General features: G+C 55.9%; 1 protein-coding gene across 8 annotated transcripts in view; it reads left to right on the forward strand.

Moving 5' to 3' along the window:
• PHACTR4 (phosphatase and actin regulator 4) overlaps positions 1-18,226 on the forward strand; it is a 42,213-nt gene that overhangs the window by 15,636 nt on the left and 8,351 nt on the right. For 7 of the 8 annotated variants that reach the window (XM_052699121.1, XM_052699123.1, XM_052699124.1 and 4 more), the window contains 4 exons: positions 11,819-11,995; positions 12,390-12,470; positions 15,110-15,274; positions 15,390-15,746. In XM_052699121.1, coding sequence (XP_052555081.1) covers positions 11,819-11,995; positions 12,390-12,470; positions 15,110-15,274; positions 15,390-15,746 — 780 coding nt within the window. Of the gene's footprint in view, positions 1-1,822; positions 6,219-11,818; positions 11,996-12,389; positions 12,471-15,109; positions 15,275-15,389; positions 15,747-18,226 lie in introns of those variants that run through there. The other variant, XM_052699120.1, reaches the window with a different exon arrangement.

Genomic DNA, 18,226 nt, shown 5'->3' on the forward strand with positions numbered 1-18,226 from the left:
TGCACGAGTTGAGAAGGTGAGCAAATATTTGCAGAGCTCGTGGCTCAGGCTGCAGTTGCAGCTGGCTGTACCACAGGCGCTCCCAGTGGGCTGTGACAAACATCCATATGTTCCACCAGCAGTGCAGGAGTGCTGTCTGCTGGTCTCAGTTTGGGATTTTTAGGTGCTGCTTTGGGATCGGGATGCTTGTTGCCAGGCAAGGTGGCTGTGTTGGGCCCCAAGAGCAGCACCAGGGCAGAGGAGTCGGTGTGGGAGATGTGAGGGGTCCTACTTGCAGTAGGCAACAACCTCAGGGAGAGAGCTTGCTGCAAGGTGATGACGAGCCGTGCCTCCCAGGCTGTTGGTATTATCTAATCCTGGGCCGTTTCCTTTAATTATATGAAATGTCCTTGACACTGTAAACAATTGCCATGGCATTGTCTGTGCAGAGCTGTGAGTCAAAGATGACGCATGACCAGTGTTAGGTTTGGGGACCGGAGCTGGGCTGGGTGCTCCACACTCACGGCTGCTCCCGGCACAAAGCTGAGGCCGTGGGGCTGTGCTGCTGGAGGGCACGCAGGGCTCACATCCAGCTTCACATCTGGGCAGTTTCACTGCCCTCTCCGAGGCAATCGGGTTCCAAAGGGGTGAGGAAGGGGACGATCCGCAGCGCTGCAGTCCTGCTGGCGCCACAGCATTTGCTTGGCACGGTTCAACCTTCGGCCTCGCTGCTGTGTGCTGACACCTGCGTGCTGCCTGACAGCGATGTGTGGGGCTGGGCTGGGGGTTGAGCTGGGTGCTGGCGGGGTGGCACTGCTGCCATGTGCCACAGCTCCTGGGAGCCCCATGGGACTGAGCTCCCCGTCGTTATCTTGGTGCTTAAATAGAGGACGAAGCTTGTATCGACGTGAATCACAAAGTTGATAAACTGGAATGGTTCCTCAGAGCTGTCTTCTTGCATGGGGCAAATATTTATCCGCATTGTTTCAGAAGGCAGATTTGTGCAAGTCGGAGGTCAGGCCTGTCGTTACAAGGCACGGCGTGCTTGGAAGGAGCTGCTGTGCCTGGTGTGTGCATCTAAAGCAGCAGTTAGAAAGAAATGCCAACTGTGGGTGAGATCCAAGCTGCACGGGTGCAAAAGAAAAAGAAAAAAGTGGTATTTTTCTTGTTGGCTCGAAGGGAGCGAAGCCAAATCCGTGTGCTGTGCCCTCCAGTTCCTGCGCCACGGCAGGAAACTTGGTTTTCTCTTCCAACCGAATCTGCTCGAGATGATCAGAAGCTGAGATTGTGTGCCAAACTCGCCTTGCATTTTAATGAGGAGTTTCTGGCCTGGTCGATAATGAGGGCAGAGCAGGTGCGGTGGAAGCTGGGTGTTCCCCAGCAGCAGAACCATGGGGCTTTTGTGAGCCTCCCTGGGCAGAGCCAAGCGCGGGGCGGTGGGATGCCCTGGCACCGGTGCTGCCTGCTGGTAATGGGGAAAAAATGTGACTTCAGAGCGTGGCTTGGAGGTGTTGAAGGGTAATTGGGCTTCTTGGGGCCTGCAGCGAGCACCGTGAGGCAGAGGACGTGCTGAAATGCCGTGCTGCAGTTTGGGGTTTTGGGGATGAGGGGCGTGTGTGCTTTGTGAGGCTTCTGCCAGGCCTTAAAAGGAGGAAATGGATCCAAGTTGAAGGAGGGAAGATTGAGGTTGGATGTTAGGGGGAAGTTCTTTACAAGGAGAGCGGTTGGGCCCTGGAACGGGCTGCCCAGGGAGGTTGTGGATGCCCCTTGGCCGTGTTCAAGGCCAGGTTGGACGGGGTCCTGGGCAACCTGATCTGAATGTGTGTGTTTGGTGGCCCTGCTGGGCAGGGGGTTGGAACTGCGTGATCCTTGAGGTCCCTTCCAACCCGGGTGATTCTGTGATTCTGTGAAATGAGGCTGCTGGTGATCCTCCTGCCCTGCTCATGGCACATCTGCAAGGACTGCGGGTAGGAGAAGAGCTTTGGGATGGCGGCTCTGGCGATGAACGTGGGCAGAGCTCCCTCCTGCTGTTCATTTGCAGCCTGCAGTGCTTTGCAGAGCCTGTCCTGTCCCATTGCCTTACAGGTGACCCTTTGCCAGAGGGCTGGGTTGCCTGCCATAACATCAGCGTAAAGCCACGGGGTGTTGGAGCAGGGCATGCTGAGTGTGCTGGGTTTGCCCAGGAGGGCAAGCAGCTGAGAGTGTGCACTCATCCGGGTCAGTGGGAGAGGTGCTGAACCAGATCAGACCCCGTGCAACCTCTGGAAGGAGAGGGGTGTGCTGGGTTTGTGCTGGAGCTGGGCGTTCTGTCTGGCTTTGCTTCCAGTGCTGTGCAACAGGAAGCCTTGGGTGATGATGCTTGGTGGGTTCTTCTCTTTGTGTTTGTTGTCTGAGGGTTTTAATGGGTAAAATAGGAGTTAAGCTCAATGCTGTTTCTTCCCTAAGCAACAGAATAATTAATGTAATGTTCTCCATGTTTCTGCTTCACGTTTTCCTAATAATATAGCTGCAAGTGACAGATGGGCATCTCGCCTCCGAGCGCTTCGCTGTTGGGAATATGCTGTTGCTTTGCTGGAATGCATCCTGTATCTGTGCTTCCTCTGGCTTCTGACCAGCGCTCCTGTTCATGCTGCTTCAAGGTGCTCCAAAAAGTCATTTGTTGGCTTTGGAGGTTCCCTTGCTGAAGGACAGCCTGGCTGTGAATCACCACAGCCCTCAAGTTGGCTGAGATGGGAGCGAATCTTTAATTTTCAGGATTACATTCCTTAGCATTCCCTCATCTGTAAACAGGAAAATATTTAGCATATGCGGTAAGTAATTAGGGCGAATGGTGAGGAGGCATTGAAGGTATGTTTTTTCAGTGCTCCCATTGCAAGTCCCGCGTCTTCCATTGGGAAACAAGGCTAGGGGGTGCCTTGACCTCACATCCTTCTCTTAGAGCTGTTACAGAGCTCCCTGGGACAGGTGAGTGCTCCTTTTGTTCCTCTGAGGATTCCAGCCGGGCTTCTCCTTCTCCAGCATGACATGGCTGCGCTCAGTGCAGCTCGGCTCCTGGGCTGCATGGGACCACGTTGGCTGTGGGCTGCTGACATCCCTAGCAGGGAGCACGTGGCATCAGGGTGCTGCCTGGTGTGCCAGCCCCATCGCCACCTCACTGATCCACTGGTGGGGACGAGGGGACGGGAACACTGCGACATGGGAGTTTCCCATTTGGAAAAGTCTCAGGAAGCACGGAGGAAATCACATGGCTTGGGAGCACTTACCTCACTGCTCCGTCTCATCCAACGCAGCAGCTTTCATCAAAGCATGCAGGACCCGAACAATGCAGTGCCAGCTGGCTTATAAATAAACGTGCTTCCGTTTCCACACCAGGATGGCTTTCATACCACATGAGGGGAAAGGAAGAGCGTCACGTTGTTGGCTTGTGACCTTTGAGCCCCAACCACCGGGCTGCAACGGGTGACTCCAACTCCTCCGCATCTCCTTCTGAGCACAGTCCAGAAATGGGCACCTCCGTGGGCAGCCTCGTCTTGTTTTCACACCCGTTTCTCATTCTGCCAACCCGCTGAGCTTGGCTGCTGAACAGATTGCCATGGAGGGCATCCACAGCTGGCTGTCCCCTCTTCTCCTCCCTTCAGCCCCGGCACGATGCTCCTGTGGGCATTGGGAATCCCCATTGGGATTCAAGTGGGAGCATTTTTGGGCTTCCTGCAGTGACTGCCGATGGGCTGGGAAGGAAAACGCCCAGTATTGCTGGGCTCACAGCACCGGCTCCATCCGCAGGGTTGGGTAATGCAAAAGTCCTTAATGTGCCCATGGCTGAATCATGGGATGTCAGTGCCTGAGTCACTGGAGATGAATGCGGTGTTTCACGTCGGTGCGAACTGAAATGTGAACAACAGTGTCTCTAATAGAGCAGCTAATAATACTTGTGCTCATTACGGGTTTCATTCGATTTTTAAAGTGAAACAATCAGGAAGAGGTTCCTCCTGCATTGTGCGTGGGCAGGTTGGAAGTGCTGCAGTGCTGGGTCTTACTGGGATGCTGCTCTGGGTGCAGAGGAAGGGAAACTTGAGAGGGGAGCACCTGTGTGATGCACCCTTGCACCACGCGTGGCTCTTTCCCCTGGATGTGCTTGGCTGGGGGCTGAGCTGTGCAGCCCCGGCTGTGGGCAGTCACAGATTTGCCCCGTGCCCTATGGGGAGCAGTGGGCTGCTCCCATGCTGTGCTGAGGCAGGTGTCTGCATTAACAGCTGATGTTGCTTTTGGGTCGAATTTCTGCTGTTCCGTTGCTCTGCTGTCCTCCTCCCCGTGTTCCTCCCCCTGAAAGAAGAGTTGCAGCTGCTATTCTTCAAGTGTCTGAAGCCCAAACCAAAGCTGCAGATCTGCAGATCTTTGCTCTTCGAGCAGCACAGCTCTGCAAGCATCAGCGAGCAACAACATTGGTGAAGCCTCACTGATGGCTCATGAGACCTCATCAGTGGTGCAGGGACGTGGCAGTGGTTTGCTGCCCGCTTCTGTGCGCTCACAGCCCTGAGAGTCACTGAAGCACTGAATCTCTGTGGCTGTGCCAGCTTGTGGGCTGCCCCACTGCAAACGGAAACCTTCCATTGAAACCTAAGGGTGCTTTACTGGTGTAGAAGAAAGGGTTGGGTGTTGATATGCTGCTGTGCTTTAGCAAGCTGTGCGCTCTTTGGTCGCTACGAATGCAGCGTCAACTGCACTGAGGCTCTCTGGAAGTTGGGCAGCTGCAGAGCGAGTGTGCTGCTCTGCAGCAGGGAGGTTCTGCCCATCTCCTCCCAGGGTGTGCAGCTGATGCGCAGTTTGGAGAAGGCATCCAGCCTCTGATCTCTGAGCTTTATGGGCCTTCGCCGGCTGGCTGTGGATTTAAATGGCCTTAAAATGGCTTTTTTCCTTTGTGTCAAAACAGAGAGCCTGCGAGTCCGTCTGTCCTCATCAGGCTGCCAGGATGGGGCAGGAAGACGGGCTGCTATCTGAGCACAGAGATGGGGCCGGAGGTGGGTGGGTGAGAAGAGCAGCCGTGCTGGGAAGCTGATGGAGGCGGTGGAATTTGCTGGTCCGCCCACCTCTGTGCGCTGATCCTTCGCTCCTCCACCTGCTGCTGCTGCCCTGCTGCTGACGGAGATGTGGGGCACTCTGTCCTCCCTTGTGGTTGCAGCTGTGCTTCAGCAGGGAGTGCAGCAGGCCGTGTGCTGGCACGTGACAAGGCAGCAGAGGGGCTGAAGGCGCCGGTGTTTCCCAGGTGTGTTTGTCCCTCAGGTGGGGATCTCAGATGTCACAGCTGTCCCTTCTTCCTTTTGGGACCAGCTCCCACCCCACACGTGGGTCAGGTGCTCCTTTGGGTTCCTCTGCTTGCTCCCAGCTGTAAGTCACCAGGATCCTAATGAATTCTGATGGCAAACCAACGAGAATCCAAGTGGATGTGCTTGAACTCTGCTGCGACGCAAAGGGTCGGGGGATGCTTGCAGCTGGAGCTGTCGAGACGGGACACGAATTAAAAAGAAACTCTCCTATTTTCCTTTTTAAAGAGCAGTTCTCCTTGGCGAGATGGAAACGAGAAAGTGCCCTCCCTGCTCCTGCCTTCCTCCCTTTAGCTTTAGCAGAGAGAGAACTGACACTAAACCGCGTTTTATTGCACGTCTGCCTCGATGCGCGTCAGCACCGGCGCTCCTTTTGAGATCCCCTTTCATCTCAGAGCAGCGCAAGCTCTCCGTTGCTCAGCGTGCCAAGCTTTCTCACTCAGGATGGTGCAGTTTGGGTTCGGGTTTGTGCCGTAGCGAAGCCCCAGCTCTCCTCGCTCCCGGTGAGGAAGGAGCGAGGGGTGTTGATGCTTTGGGTTGTGCAGCTCAGTGGCTGGAGCGTGGCTGTCTCCTCCCCTTCCTGAGCTTCAGCCCCAGCCAGCACAGCTCTGGAATGACAGGCATTCCTGCGCCAGGGGAGCTGGCATGGGCGCCTATTTATGAGAATCAAGTGCCTGGGGAACAGGGAGCGGGACCCGCGTGGCCCACGGGCCGCCCCGCGGCTGCTTCTCCTCAGGCAGCTCCGCTCAGGCCGTGTTGGACCCCTCGGGTGTGGGGTGACCCTTTTGCAGGACCCCGGTGCTCTCCCGGGGTTTGGATTCCTTCCTTTCTCCTCCCGCCGCCTCCCGGAGAGCGGCTTGGGAAGGGATCTCATGGGGCAGCCGCGCTTCTCCAGACCGGTCCATCCAGCTGCTGCGGGTGAGTAATGGAGGGCGAGGGAACGGCGGAGACGTGGGGCAGGAAGGCTGCAGGTGGGTCGAGGTGGTGGGAGCTGGGGGGATGCGGGGCCGGGAGGAGCCCACGGCAACGGCTCCGCTTCCTTCCGCTTCTCTCCCCCGGCGCCGGGCTGCAGGCTGCGTTTTTGGGATCGCTCATCCCTTACCTGCGTGGCTCAGGGTTCGTCCAGCGCTGGTGCTGCGGTGAAACTCCCCCAGTGCCGCGCTGGGAATCGGCCCCGGGGGCTTCCGAGGGCTGCTTCCTTCGGTGCAGGCTGTCCCAGCACTTGGGGGGCAGCTGCAACGGTGCTGGGGGGGAGAAAGGCCTCGACAGCCGCCCACCTGCTGCTTTCTGCATCTCAGAGTTTGAGGGGATGAGGTCTGGTGGACGGGGATTGCTGACCGGTGCCCAGGGCTGCGATGCACAGAAACGAGGACGATGCTGTCACCTCGCACTGAGCTGCTTGCTCTCTCCGTTCCCTAACGTGGAATTTGCTGATATTTGTACTGAAACAGCTGACCCCCTCCCTCAAGGGTCTACTGTTCTTTTTCACTTTTGGAACTTGGAACCTCCCAAGTGTTGTTTGGGCACAGATGAAACCGGTGGCTTTTCTTTGCCACCCCCGGGTCGCTCCGGCCGGTCGTGTTCAAGAGCTGCTAAAAATAAGTGGTGCTGAGGGAGAGTGGAAGGGAGAAATAGGACTTCAGCCTCCTCTGTACGGTCAGGAGCCATCAGCAGCATCCCCTTGGGTCTGGGGGCTGTCAGGAGCCCCTTCTGCTCTTTCTCCCAGCCCAAGCACCAGATATTGGTGATTCTCAGGGGAAGGGGCTCTCCTGGTGCAGGTCTGTGGGTTTGGGGGTTCTGCTGCTGCTCATGGGCTGCCTGAAGCTGCTCTGTGAGTGCAGTTGTAGTGGTTTAAGGTCGGGGTTCTCCTCTTTCCTGGGCCGTTCAGGCAGTGGACACAAAGCTTTTCAGGCTGCTCTCAGAAGCAAGCAGCGTCTGTCCAAAGAGTTTCCTTAATACTTCAGCCTTAATGGTATTTCCATCAGAAATGTGTGCTGAGATGATGGGGGCAGAGCAGCCCAGGGCTCTGCGGAGGCTTGGGGAAGGAAAGCAGTGTGTCCTCAGCCTCCTCCTACCAGCTTCATCCTGCAGCTCTGTCCCAGGCCTTCCTTGAAGGAGGATTGTGCCACTTTGTTCGTGAAATGAGCAGCTTCCCCCTGGGCCGTTTGGAAATGTCGGATGAATTGTCAGGATGAATTGTCAGCATCTGTTTAGGGATGCTTTGGTTTCTTCCCATCCTTCAGCTGTGCTTTGTTTGGGTCTTGAAGTGATTTTCAGCTCATGTCGTGATGTGCCAGCCGAAAACAACACCGACTCCTCCCTGGTTGTGCTGCTCGTGGTGGTGTGTGGCCCAAATTAAAGCAGTTTGAAAGCTCCCCAGGACCCACTCCATGCTGGCCGCCCTTCAGCACAGCTTGGTTCTGATTGTAACTGCTCTTATGCTCTCCACCAGAGCTGCAGGTCCCTTCCCTCTGAGCTGCAGCCCTTCCCAGAGGGGCGGCCTGTGGTTGGTGCCATGCCTGGTGCTGGGCTCAGCACTGAACCAAAGATTCTTCTGGAGCTTGATTTGAAAGGTGAGGGTCAGCTCTGCCTGCGCCCAGCAGCTCCTCCTGCCTGGGATGGCGGTGAGGCCATCGAACCTTCAAACAGAGTCCATGTTTCCTAAAGGCTGGCCCCATCACTGCTTGCAGTGTTTCCAGCTGCCCCACAGATCACAGCTCTGCCACTCTGACCCAACGAGAGCTGACTGTGCCGTGGCAGGAGGAAAAGCTTCGCTCTGCTCAGCAGTGACGCAGCCCCACGCCTGATGGCAGCTTTGGGAAGGGACGGCACGCAGCCCCTTGCTGACCATGACGTGTTGCAGCCCACCTGCGAGGCTGCAGCTGCTCCCGCTGACACAGGAGAAACATTGCAGCAGAGCGGCCTTGCACAAGAGCTCACACCTAGCTGGGGTGCAGCAGGAGGAGAGCTTTTCTCTGATGGCATTTTAATTGCGGGAGTGGAGCACAAACGCATGGCAGTTTGCAGGGGGGGGGTTGGCACCCGGTGGCTCCGTGCCTGAGAGCCGCATCCCTCCTTGTTGGTGCGGCCTGAGGATGCAGGAAGAGGCAGAAAGCTGCAGCAGTGCCCGTTTTTGGGATGGATCCCGAGCTTGTTTCAGTCTGAGCATTTTGCTTAACGCCAATCTGCTGCTTGGACAGCTCCCATTCACCCGGTCCTTGTGGTGGGAGAAGATACAGGCAGGGTGTTTGCGGGTGGGGGGACAGGGCACAGCCCCCAGCCTCCTCCACCTGCTGGGTTGTGAGGCGTGGGTTGGGGCAGGCGTGGAACCGCAGGCTTCCCCAGCTTGAAAGGGACCCCATGGGCCACCAAGCCCAAATCCGGCCCCACACAGCACCACCCATGGCTGAAAGCAGTGAACAGCCCCCTCCTCTCGCTCCCTGGCAGTGCTGGGCCTGATGCACCACTGCAGCAGGCTTTACTCCAAGGTTTTCCTATGCAGGAAGGGGTGCCTGGGGGGCTCCCCCAGCTCCAGGGCTGTGTTCCTGCAGTGGGCATTTTGCAGAAAGGCTAAACCAGGTTGTTCTGCAGCGCTGAGACCCGCTTATTGGAAAGCTCTTGACCTTCTAATGAGGACTGCCAGCTTCGCCCAGGCCTCCAAGACCTCATTTAACCTTTGTAAGAAATTTAAAACAGGTTTACCAGCCTGGGACAGCAGTGGGGCAGGTTCCTTCAGCCTGGGTGCTGAGCGGAGCCAGGCCCACCACATCTCTTGGTGTCAATTTGAGCTGGGAATGGGCCGTGGCTGGCACAAAAGTCCTTTTCCAGGGCAGTGTGAGCACTATCCTGAGCAATCACTGAACAATGAGGGTATTTAAAACGCAGATGGCTAAAAGCACACCTACAGCAGCTGATCTGCCTGCTAATTAGCAGCGAATGTTAATTCATAATTGCATCATAACAGACTGTTTTAAACGCCCGTGTCAGCGTGGTAATTAAGGGATGGTGGAAGGAAGAGTGGAAGGGATGGTGGGTTGTGGGTCCTCCTGGAAGCAGCCTGGCCCTGGCACGGGGCAGAATGCATCCATACAGCCTTAGGGGGATGGTTTGGGGACATCAGTGTCACCCCAGGGGCTGAAGGTGCCATAAGGTGGGCACGCTGTGCTGGGCTCCATTCTGCCCAGGGTGGAGGGGATGCTGAAAACAATGGTTGTGGCCTTACGCTGGCACAGCGTCTGCCCCTCTGCTCCTCCTCGCTGCTGCTGTTGGGCACAGAGCTGAGCACAGAGCACCAAAACCCGCTGTTTTCACGTTGTTTGAGAGCTGGTTCTGAGTGCAGTCCCACAGGCTGGTGGGGCAGCGTGGCAGGCAGGCAGAGCTGCGTTGGATGTCAGCGCTGAACATCGCAGCAAAACCTGGCTGGTGGATCCACCTGCGCGCCTGGCACGAAGCTCCACCCTGAGAGGGCATCCAGCAGCAGTTCCTCCCCTTGGGATCAATCTTACTCGGGGGCTTTTCCCCTCTGTTCAGCTGCTCCTGGTGCAGGAATGTGTGTCTTCTGCATTCTGGGGAGGTTTGGGGCGCAGGCTGGAGGCTCAGCAGCCTTCTGGGTGGTACTTGGGCCTCTGAGCATCCGACGGTTCCTCTTGGGGGTGTTTTGTGCGTCCTTCCTCCTTCCCTCCCTCTGTCCCGGCAGAAGAATCGCAGGGTAGAGCTGCAGAACGTCCTGGATTGGGGCTGACGTCTTGCACGCTGCTTCCCATCTCAATTCTCTCTTAAGGCATCGCCTTGGTGACCTTTCTTTGAGGAAAAGTTGGCTGGCGTTGGTTTTTTACCGCCTCTGGTGAGCTCTGCTAGGGGTTGGTTGGGGAAAAATAAAACAACATAATAAAAGGGGAGAAAAAATTAGAGAAGGAAAAGTTCTCCCCCAGGTGCCCTCGGCTGTGGGAAACGTGGAGCTGGGGGAGAGGAAGCGGGGCAGCATTGAGCGCCGTAGGTCAAGTCTGAAATGGCCGCAGTTGGCTCTGAAGGTCGTTCTTCCCCTCCAGTCTGCACAGCAGTGGATCCCTTCCTTGCCAACCTGCATCCTGGGCTGGATTTCCTCTTGTGCTCCATCGTTTGGTTCAGCACTGTGCTGCTCACGCAGGATCTGGATCCCAGCGTTGAAATTCCCTCTGGTTTTCCTTGTGCTGCTCCTCTGTTCCCCATCTTCATTTCAGCTGTGCATGGGGTCTGCTCCAAGCCCAAAATCCCACATCGGGCAGAGCTGCACGTAGGGCTCCAGCAAACGTCAGCACTGGGGCTTTCCTGGTTTCCTTCCTGTCCTTGGCCTGCTCTTCCCTGTGCTGACAGGGAGCTGCCTTTTCACACTGCAGCCTATCTCCACGGTGGATATTTGTGTGATACAACAATACGTTTCTAGCTCTTTGTTCTGCATGCAGCACGGCTTTCCCCTAGAATTCCTTTCCCGATCTCTTAGCCCTGGGAGAAGGGATTCTTGGCTGACCTCACCGTGTGGCCCAGGGGGTGTTGTCTTTTCTGCAGCACTCCGTGCAGGCTTTGCCTGAGACCGACTGAAAGGGCTTTTGTGATCCCAGAAGGCTTGCAAACTGCAGAGCGTTTGGCTGGAAGGCTCCGAAACGAGATGCACAAGTGCAGTCAGTCCCAGCCTGTTCTGCACACGGCGAGCGCTCCTGGATGGAGCGTGGTGCTTCTGCAGTGCTGAAGCTGTGGGGTTCTCACTCTGCAAACTGCGGCCACCAGCTGGCGTCGCTTTGCTTGTGGGCACTGTGATGTCTGCTGCAGGCAGCCCTGGTTCTGCTGATGGCAAGCAGTCCCTTACGGTGCATCGAACGCCCCATGAACAGCCACCAGCACAGGGTTCTGTGCTCCGGTTCTGCTTTGCAGGCTGTTTCTTTAGGAGCTTTCTGCTGCAGTGAGTTGGACTTTTCCTTTGTGTGCATCCCTTCCTGCCTGTGTGTCCTTCTCGTGCTGCTCTCCAGAGACCCCGTGCGCCGTAGGTGGAGCGCAGGCTGCATTGTGCTGCTTTCCTGTGGAGCTGTTGCTTTTGGCCAGCGATGCTGGCTGTGTTTCTAGAAGAAAAAGCAGCGAGGCTCAGTCCAACACCAGCAGCTGGTGCAACGGGGCTGCTAGCATCCATGTGTGCAGATGGAGACGGGCCTCGAGGTATCCGTGCTCGTGCTGCTCGCTGTGTCTCGCACCAGGTTTGCAACTGCAGCAAAGCCATGCGTGCTCCTGGGCGAAGCTGTCACACCGCTGACTGACACGGGTCCCTGGTTCGGGAGGAAGCTGCCTGTCAGCCACCCTTGTGCTGTTAACTTGGGAAACCCCCCTCGTCTCCCCGAGCGAATGCCAACTGCTGATGGTTATGTGAAGGCATGGAACCTCGCTACCTTCTCTGCATGAGCGTGCGTCGCCGTTGCCCCCTGCGCAAGGGCTGGGAGCTGGCAGCAGCTGTGTGCAGCACTGGGGTAACCGCTGTGCTCCTCTCCCTGCAGCTGAAGAGGTGGATCACCCCCCCAGTGATGCGGGTATGGGGGTCGACGTGCTGGAATCGGGCGACACCACACCTCCTACCAAGAGGAAAAGCAAGTTCTCAGGCTTCGGCAAGATCTTCAAACCTTGGAAGTGGAGGAAAAAGAAAAGCAGCGATAAATTTAAAGAGACTTCAGAAGGTAAAGGGGGGGTGGGAGGGTCCCTTTTCCACCTGGGAGACCTGCAGCTAGCGAGGAGGCCTGAGGGCTGGCACGTGTGAGAAGCAGAGCAGGGATGGGTGGTGGGCCGGCACCTGCAGTCTCTGCTGAACACCTTGCCATGTAGTTTCAGACAAACAAATTCCTTCCTGGAAGGAACCTCCCCAGGCTGCTGTGCAAGGGAGGCATTGCTCAGGCCTGAGCGCGCAGTCCCCCCGCCCTCTCATTAATCTGTACCATACAATGAAACCTGAAGCCCTTTCATTTCCTCTGCAGGACCTGTCTTTTAAAAAGAAAAAAAAGCCGTATCTTCTTGAACTTCTGTCCTGCCCTGTTTTCTGAGTGCTTTTTTTTTTTTTTTTTAATTTAATACCAGTTTTAGAACGAAAGATTTCAATGCGAAAGCCAAGAGAGGAGCTGGTAAAAAGAGGGGTTCTGTTGGAAGACCCTGAGCAGGGTGAGTCTGCAAACCAACTTATCCTCACCTGTCTGTGTTCTGTGTAGCTCACCTTCCTCTGGCAAAACCTCACCGTTCAGCCCTTCCGGGAGGTGAATCTGAGGGCTCTGTGCTGGTCTGGTTCCTGCCTGTCCGTCTCACCCTTTTCAATACCTCTCTCATCTGACTGTGCTGGTCAGGAAGGCAGTGTGCTCAGTTAGGAGGACGTTCCCAGGGAGTGCAGCCCCCGTCCTGCTGCCAGTGGGGAGGGCAGGGCCGTCCCTTGTGTCACCCCATCATGTCCCTCTCGTGCCTGTCCTGCTCCAGCCTCTCTGTCCCATCCTGCCCAGCCCCCATCACCACGGGCTCAGCCTCTCTGGTTTGTTCTGACCGTGCTCCAAGCTGCACTCCGTCCATTGCAGGAGAGGCAAACCTCAGAGTTCAGGTTTGAAGGCTCTGGGTTTGGAAAAAGAAAGCATCTGATGTCTTCAGGCTGCCTGGGCAGGGGAGTTTCCTCCAGGGGCTGAAGATGGGAACCTTCGTGGTACGGTGGTACAGCTGATCACAGCTAAGATTTCCCTGCCTTCAGAGAAACCTTCCCTGCTTTCTGCCATCCTCGATGGCTGAGCTGGGGCCACACTGTCAGGATACCTTTTCAAGCAGATCTGCTCACCTGGCTGTGCTGGGAGGTGTTGGGCACTGCTTTGGGTGGCAGCGTGGCCTGTGGAGCAGAGCAGTGCATAACTACCTCGAAAGCCACGCTGCAGAGTTAACCTGATGCAAATGTCAGGGTTCTTCTAAGGAAGATACAAAAGTGGAAGTGAAAAAGTGGTTTTCAGTCCGAGCTACGGAACGCTGGAGTTAAAACTGACAGGGTTGCTTGCAGCTGCCCTCTAATAAGAGCCACCTACAGCAACCCGAGGGTGTAAGTGATGGGCTGCAGGAAGGATTCGCTGTGGTGCAAAAGCATGTGAGGTCATGGGGTGAAACTGGAAGAGAGATCAAAGGCTCTGTGCAACAAACTTCCAACCAGTGGTGGCAGAAGAGAGGTCTTCCAAACTGTGAGGGTGTAAGAGAAGCGTGGCTGCAAGGGGGGGCAACTTTCTGCTTTCAGTCATCTGATCGGGCTTAAGAAACAGAAGATGATTATGATCTGAATAAAGCATAAAGCCAAGGTACGAGGGAGCGATCGATATTGTCAGGAGGGCCAGATTAGGAAGCGCGTTATCTTAATCCCTCACTTCCATGACTGTTAGACAGCGGGGCAGTCATAAGGTGATGAGGTAGGTTGTTCTATTTGCAGTTTCAAAACCTGCTCTTATGAGGTCGGTTAATTTTCTTAGGCAAGTTGGCAGTGACAAGAAATCCAGAAACCTTTAGGGAGGAGACCTGTGCTGCTGCTCCTGAGCCTGGTGGAGGCCCTGGGAGTGGAGTGCGGGGTGAAATGGTGTGAGGAGGGCAGCAGGAGCACCCTGCTCTGCTTGAGAAGGGCACGGCAGGTGTGAATGACTAAGGGGAAGCAAGAGCCTGCTGGTCTGCCTCCCCTGCTGAAAGCTTCGGCTTTGCCAGAGGCAATTACTGCTATAAAAAGCTGCAGCTCATCTCTTGAGTTTCAGCCCCGGCTGGGGAGGAAACTCCCTCTTGCTGCTGTCTGCGCTTCCTGCATTTCAGGGCAGAGCTGCTCTGCATCTCCTTGCAGGAACCAGCGCTGTTTTGTTGCAGAAAAGAAAACCTGGCGAGCTTTCAGCTTGACGCTTTGTGTTCAGATCCTGCATAACACCTTGGTGTGGGGAAGGAGGTCTGGGGAACCAGTGCAAAGCTGGAATGGCACATAGTAGGTCTGGCACCTCGCAGGCACTTGATGCTGAGCCGTAATTGTCTGAGAGATGGCAGGCTGAAAACGCCGAGATTCTTTAATCAAACTCGTTTTTACTCAAGTTTTCTTGAGAAGGAAAGTAGTCACAGAATCATAGAAGACCAAGGTCAGAAAGGACCTCCAAGATGGTCCCATCCAATCGTCCACCTACCACCAGTATTCCCTCACTAACCCACATCCCTCACTACAACGCCCAGACAGGCATCCAACAGTCAGAACAGGCGCTGCCCCGTCACAGTGGAGGTGGGGTGTTTTGCAAAGAGCAGAACGTGATCTTTGTGCCGAATGCAGGGTTGGAGTCGTAAGGAAAGAGGAGGTGCTTCAACACACGTTAAGGCACTGTCAGCATCTGCTGCTTCATGTGCAGTGACTTGGCTAGTGCTGGATTTTGTACTGCAGCACACGATGTGTGACTGCTCCTGAGGTGGGTTGGTGTGGAAGCTGCTGGAGCTTAGCTGTGATTGCAGCTTCCTACTGCATTGGTTTTCAAGCGTGGTGGCATTCTTTCTAAATAAGGTGGGAGATTAAGGAGCTGCTGAAGAAAGCCCTGCTTGCTGGGGTACAGTACTGCACTATTCTGCTTGCTGCTAGTGAAACAAAGAGCTCTCAGCCCAACTCCAGCTGCTGCTGCTGTGCTCTCCTCTGCACAAGGCAGACTGAAGGTCTGTTCCTGAAACCAGGGAGAAACCAGTGCGGGTCGATTACAGCTCACCTCAGCTGTGTCTCCTCTGCCTTGAGCTTCCTGAATGTCTTCTGTCTGCTTCTCTCCTCCCACCCCTTGCAGATGGTGACGAACCAGACAAGGTGAATCCGTCTGCACTGAAGAATGGCCACACAGTGCCCATCGGAGGTCCTGGGGTCGGTAACCTGCACAGCCAGGAAGAGGAGGCCACGAGGTCCTCCAGCCTTAGGAAGTCAGTTCTGGTCGAGGAACCGAAGAAAAGACATGGTGAGAAACCAGCTGCATGCCAGATGGGATTCTTGTAGCGCTGGCTTTCAATTCTCATCTGATTCTTCTCGCCTCCTCGCTGCCTTCTGGTCTCTCATACTGTATCTCTTTGCAGGTTCATCCAGCAGCCATCCCGGTTCCGAATCAGAGCCGCCTCAGGAGCCACAGCCCCGCCAGCCTCTGCTTCCTCCCAAAAGACCTCCCTCCACTTCCCAGGAGGCAAATGAGCTGCAAGGAAAGGATCCCCCACCCGCCAGCAGCGCTGCAAAAACTGACCCCTCCACCACAGCCCCCGCTGTGGCAAAGACAGTCGTTTCCACAGCTGCCTCCTCCCCAGCCCCCAGGACTCTGCCCCCCGTTCTCACCAGTGCCAGCACTACTGCTCCTACGAGTTCCACCAGCACAGCCCCTGCCAAACAGCCTCCCGTCCCCCCACCCAAACCCACCAACAGGAACAGCAGCTCCGTCATAGGTAAGTGCCTGCAGAGTTGCTGCGGTGGGCGTTCTCATGCCTCTGAGAATCTCTTCCTTTATTATGGTATGGATTTGGGGCAGTTTTTCCCCAAAGCAGCCCAGTCTCCACTTGAAAGGTTTTAACCTGGGCACACGTGTGCTGGGACGGTGTCATTATCAGAGCATCCTGCCATAAGCCATCCAGTGTGTCAAACATGCACTCCTCCAGCATTACCTGCAGGAGGGAACCCCTGCCTGCTTTGGTGCAAGGAGAGGCGTTTTAAGATTGTCTTTAAATGCTGATGCTTCGCTCAGAGCTGGGATTCAACTGTGAACAGCTGGGAGTGGTAGATGGCGTGTGACATTTTTGCTGTGCAGAGCTGTAGTCAGTGAGAATCAATGCTTTTAGCATCAGTTAAACAAAAATCCACGTCGTGCCGAGCAGTGTGTGCTATGGCTGCTGTGCTGTGGCTGCTGTGCTGTGGCTGCTGTGCTATGGCTGCTGTGCTATGGCTGGTGTGCTATGGCTGCTGTGCTATGGCTGCTGTGCTATGGCTGCTGTGCTGTGGCTGCTGTGCTATGGCTGCTGTGCTATGGCTGCTGTGCTGTGGCTGCTGTGCTGTGGCTGCTGTGCTGTGGCTGCTGTGCTATGGCTGCTGTGCTGTGGCTGCTGTGCTGTGGCTGCTGTGCTATGGCTGGTGTGCTATGGCTGCTGTGCTGTGGCTGCTGTGCTGTGGCTGCTGTGCTATGGCTGCTGTGCTGTGGCTGCTGTGCTATGGCTGCTGTGCTGTGGCTGCTGTGCTGTGGCTGCTGTGCTGTGGCTGCTGTGCTATGGCTGCTGTGCTATGGCTGCTGTGCTATGGCTGCTGTGCCACGTGCTGGCAGGGGTGGTAGTCAGGCACCTCCTCTGAGCTCTGTGACAGGGCACTGCCATCTTAGTCACGAGTCCTATGACCGTCCCACAGGTGAATGCTCTTGTGTAATTCCAGCTGAATCTTCACACTTAATCTTCACACTTGGAGATACTTAATTCTTCAGCTTTCCAAGGAGGTGATTTGGGGAGAGCTTCTGAAAGCAGAGCGAGGTCCTGCTCTGTTCAGGATGTTGATAGGCCTTAAAGGTGCAGCGCTGCTGGGATAAATGAGACAACTTCAGTCCATGTGTTAAACTGCTGCGTGTCACAGCCCTGCTGACCTCTGGGTTGGGTCACTTAGGGAGGTTCCTGAGCCAATCAGTGAGACACATCTGCACTGTTATCACAGAAACTGGAGGCGTTACCCAGGTGTGGTTGGGGAGGCTGGGAGCCTGCATTGTGTGAAGCAGCCTGAGCCACTGCTTGGAGCACGGGCTGCATCCCTCCGTTCTGTTTGGGGCTTCTTGCTCTAGCAGGTTTAGCAAGCAGCCTTGGTATGGCATTAAACACTCCTGTATGCCAGACCAGCTTGATTAGTCTGACCGTGCCTGAGCACTTGATGAAATACTTTCTTGTTTTCTTTAAGCTGCTTGCACACATCAGAGGTGGTGTTTGAAATGCCCCGTGCTGATTGCAGGAGGAACTGTGGCACAAAAAACGTGGCTGAAGACAGCAGTCTGTCAAAGCTGTGCTCAGCCCCAGCCCCCTCCCACACAGGGCTGCAGGGATGCGGAGGGGAGCAGCCGGCCCTGCAGTGTTCCCTGGGTGCAAATGCAGGTGCAGAGTGGTTTTGCTTCTCTCTGCAGGGCTGTGCGTTCCCTGCACGATGGGCTGTAACTGCTGCATGCGTGCTGTCCCTGCCGTGCAAGCCTCGTTTTGTTGCTGTGGATAAGCAGCAGCAGTGGAATTGGCTTTGTGAGCTCTCTGCCGGTCTCTGATGCATGCTCTGACTCCAGGCACACAGGAGCTGAAAGCAAGGCTCAGGGCTGGGGCAGCAGCTGTGCCGGTCGGTACTGAGGGACCCCCCTCTCACGGAGGGGATGTTTGAGTGGCACCTGACCTTTCTCCATCTCCTCTTCCTTCTGCCAACCGCCCGATCCCTTTCAAAATCTGTCTGCCCTTTCCTAACAGTGACTCGAGCCTGGCCCCACCAGGCCTGGAGCGCTGCTGAGGGGATCCTGAAACTCTCCGGGTCTGAGGCTGATGGGGAGCTGAGGGCATTCGGTGTTTCGCACAATCTGACTCTTAATCTACAAGAGGGAAGTCTAAAAATGCAAAACATCCCAAAAATGCGCTCACCTCTCTGCAGCTATGCAGCCTTATCTCAGCGCAGCTCTCCCGGCTCGCAGCACCCTCTCGTGGTGCCGGGGGCTGCAGGTTCCTCCAGCCCCTGCTTAGGGCCGCCGCTCTGTCCGCCGCCTGCCGGTGGCGCGGTGTCCGTGGGCCGGGTCCAGCAGGGGAGGGGAAAGGTGGAGAGCATCATCTTGCTGCCTGCAGTTCTGCTGACTTTTGCCTTCAGGTGAGATTTCCCCAAAGCTGTTGAATGTGCGAGGGAGTTGTTGACACAGCTGGAGTCCGGGTTGCCG

The sequence above is a fragment of the Tympanuchus pallidicinctus genome, unplaced genomic scaffold (genome assembly GCF_026119805.1).
Source record: "Tympanuchus pallidicinctus isolate F22 unplaced genomic scaffold, pur_lepc_1.0 scaffold35, whole genome shotgun sequence".
Classification (NCBI taxonomy): Eukaryota; Metazoa; Chordata; class Aves; order Galliformes; family Phasianidae; genus Tympanuchus; species Tympanuchus pallidicinctus.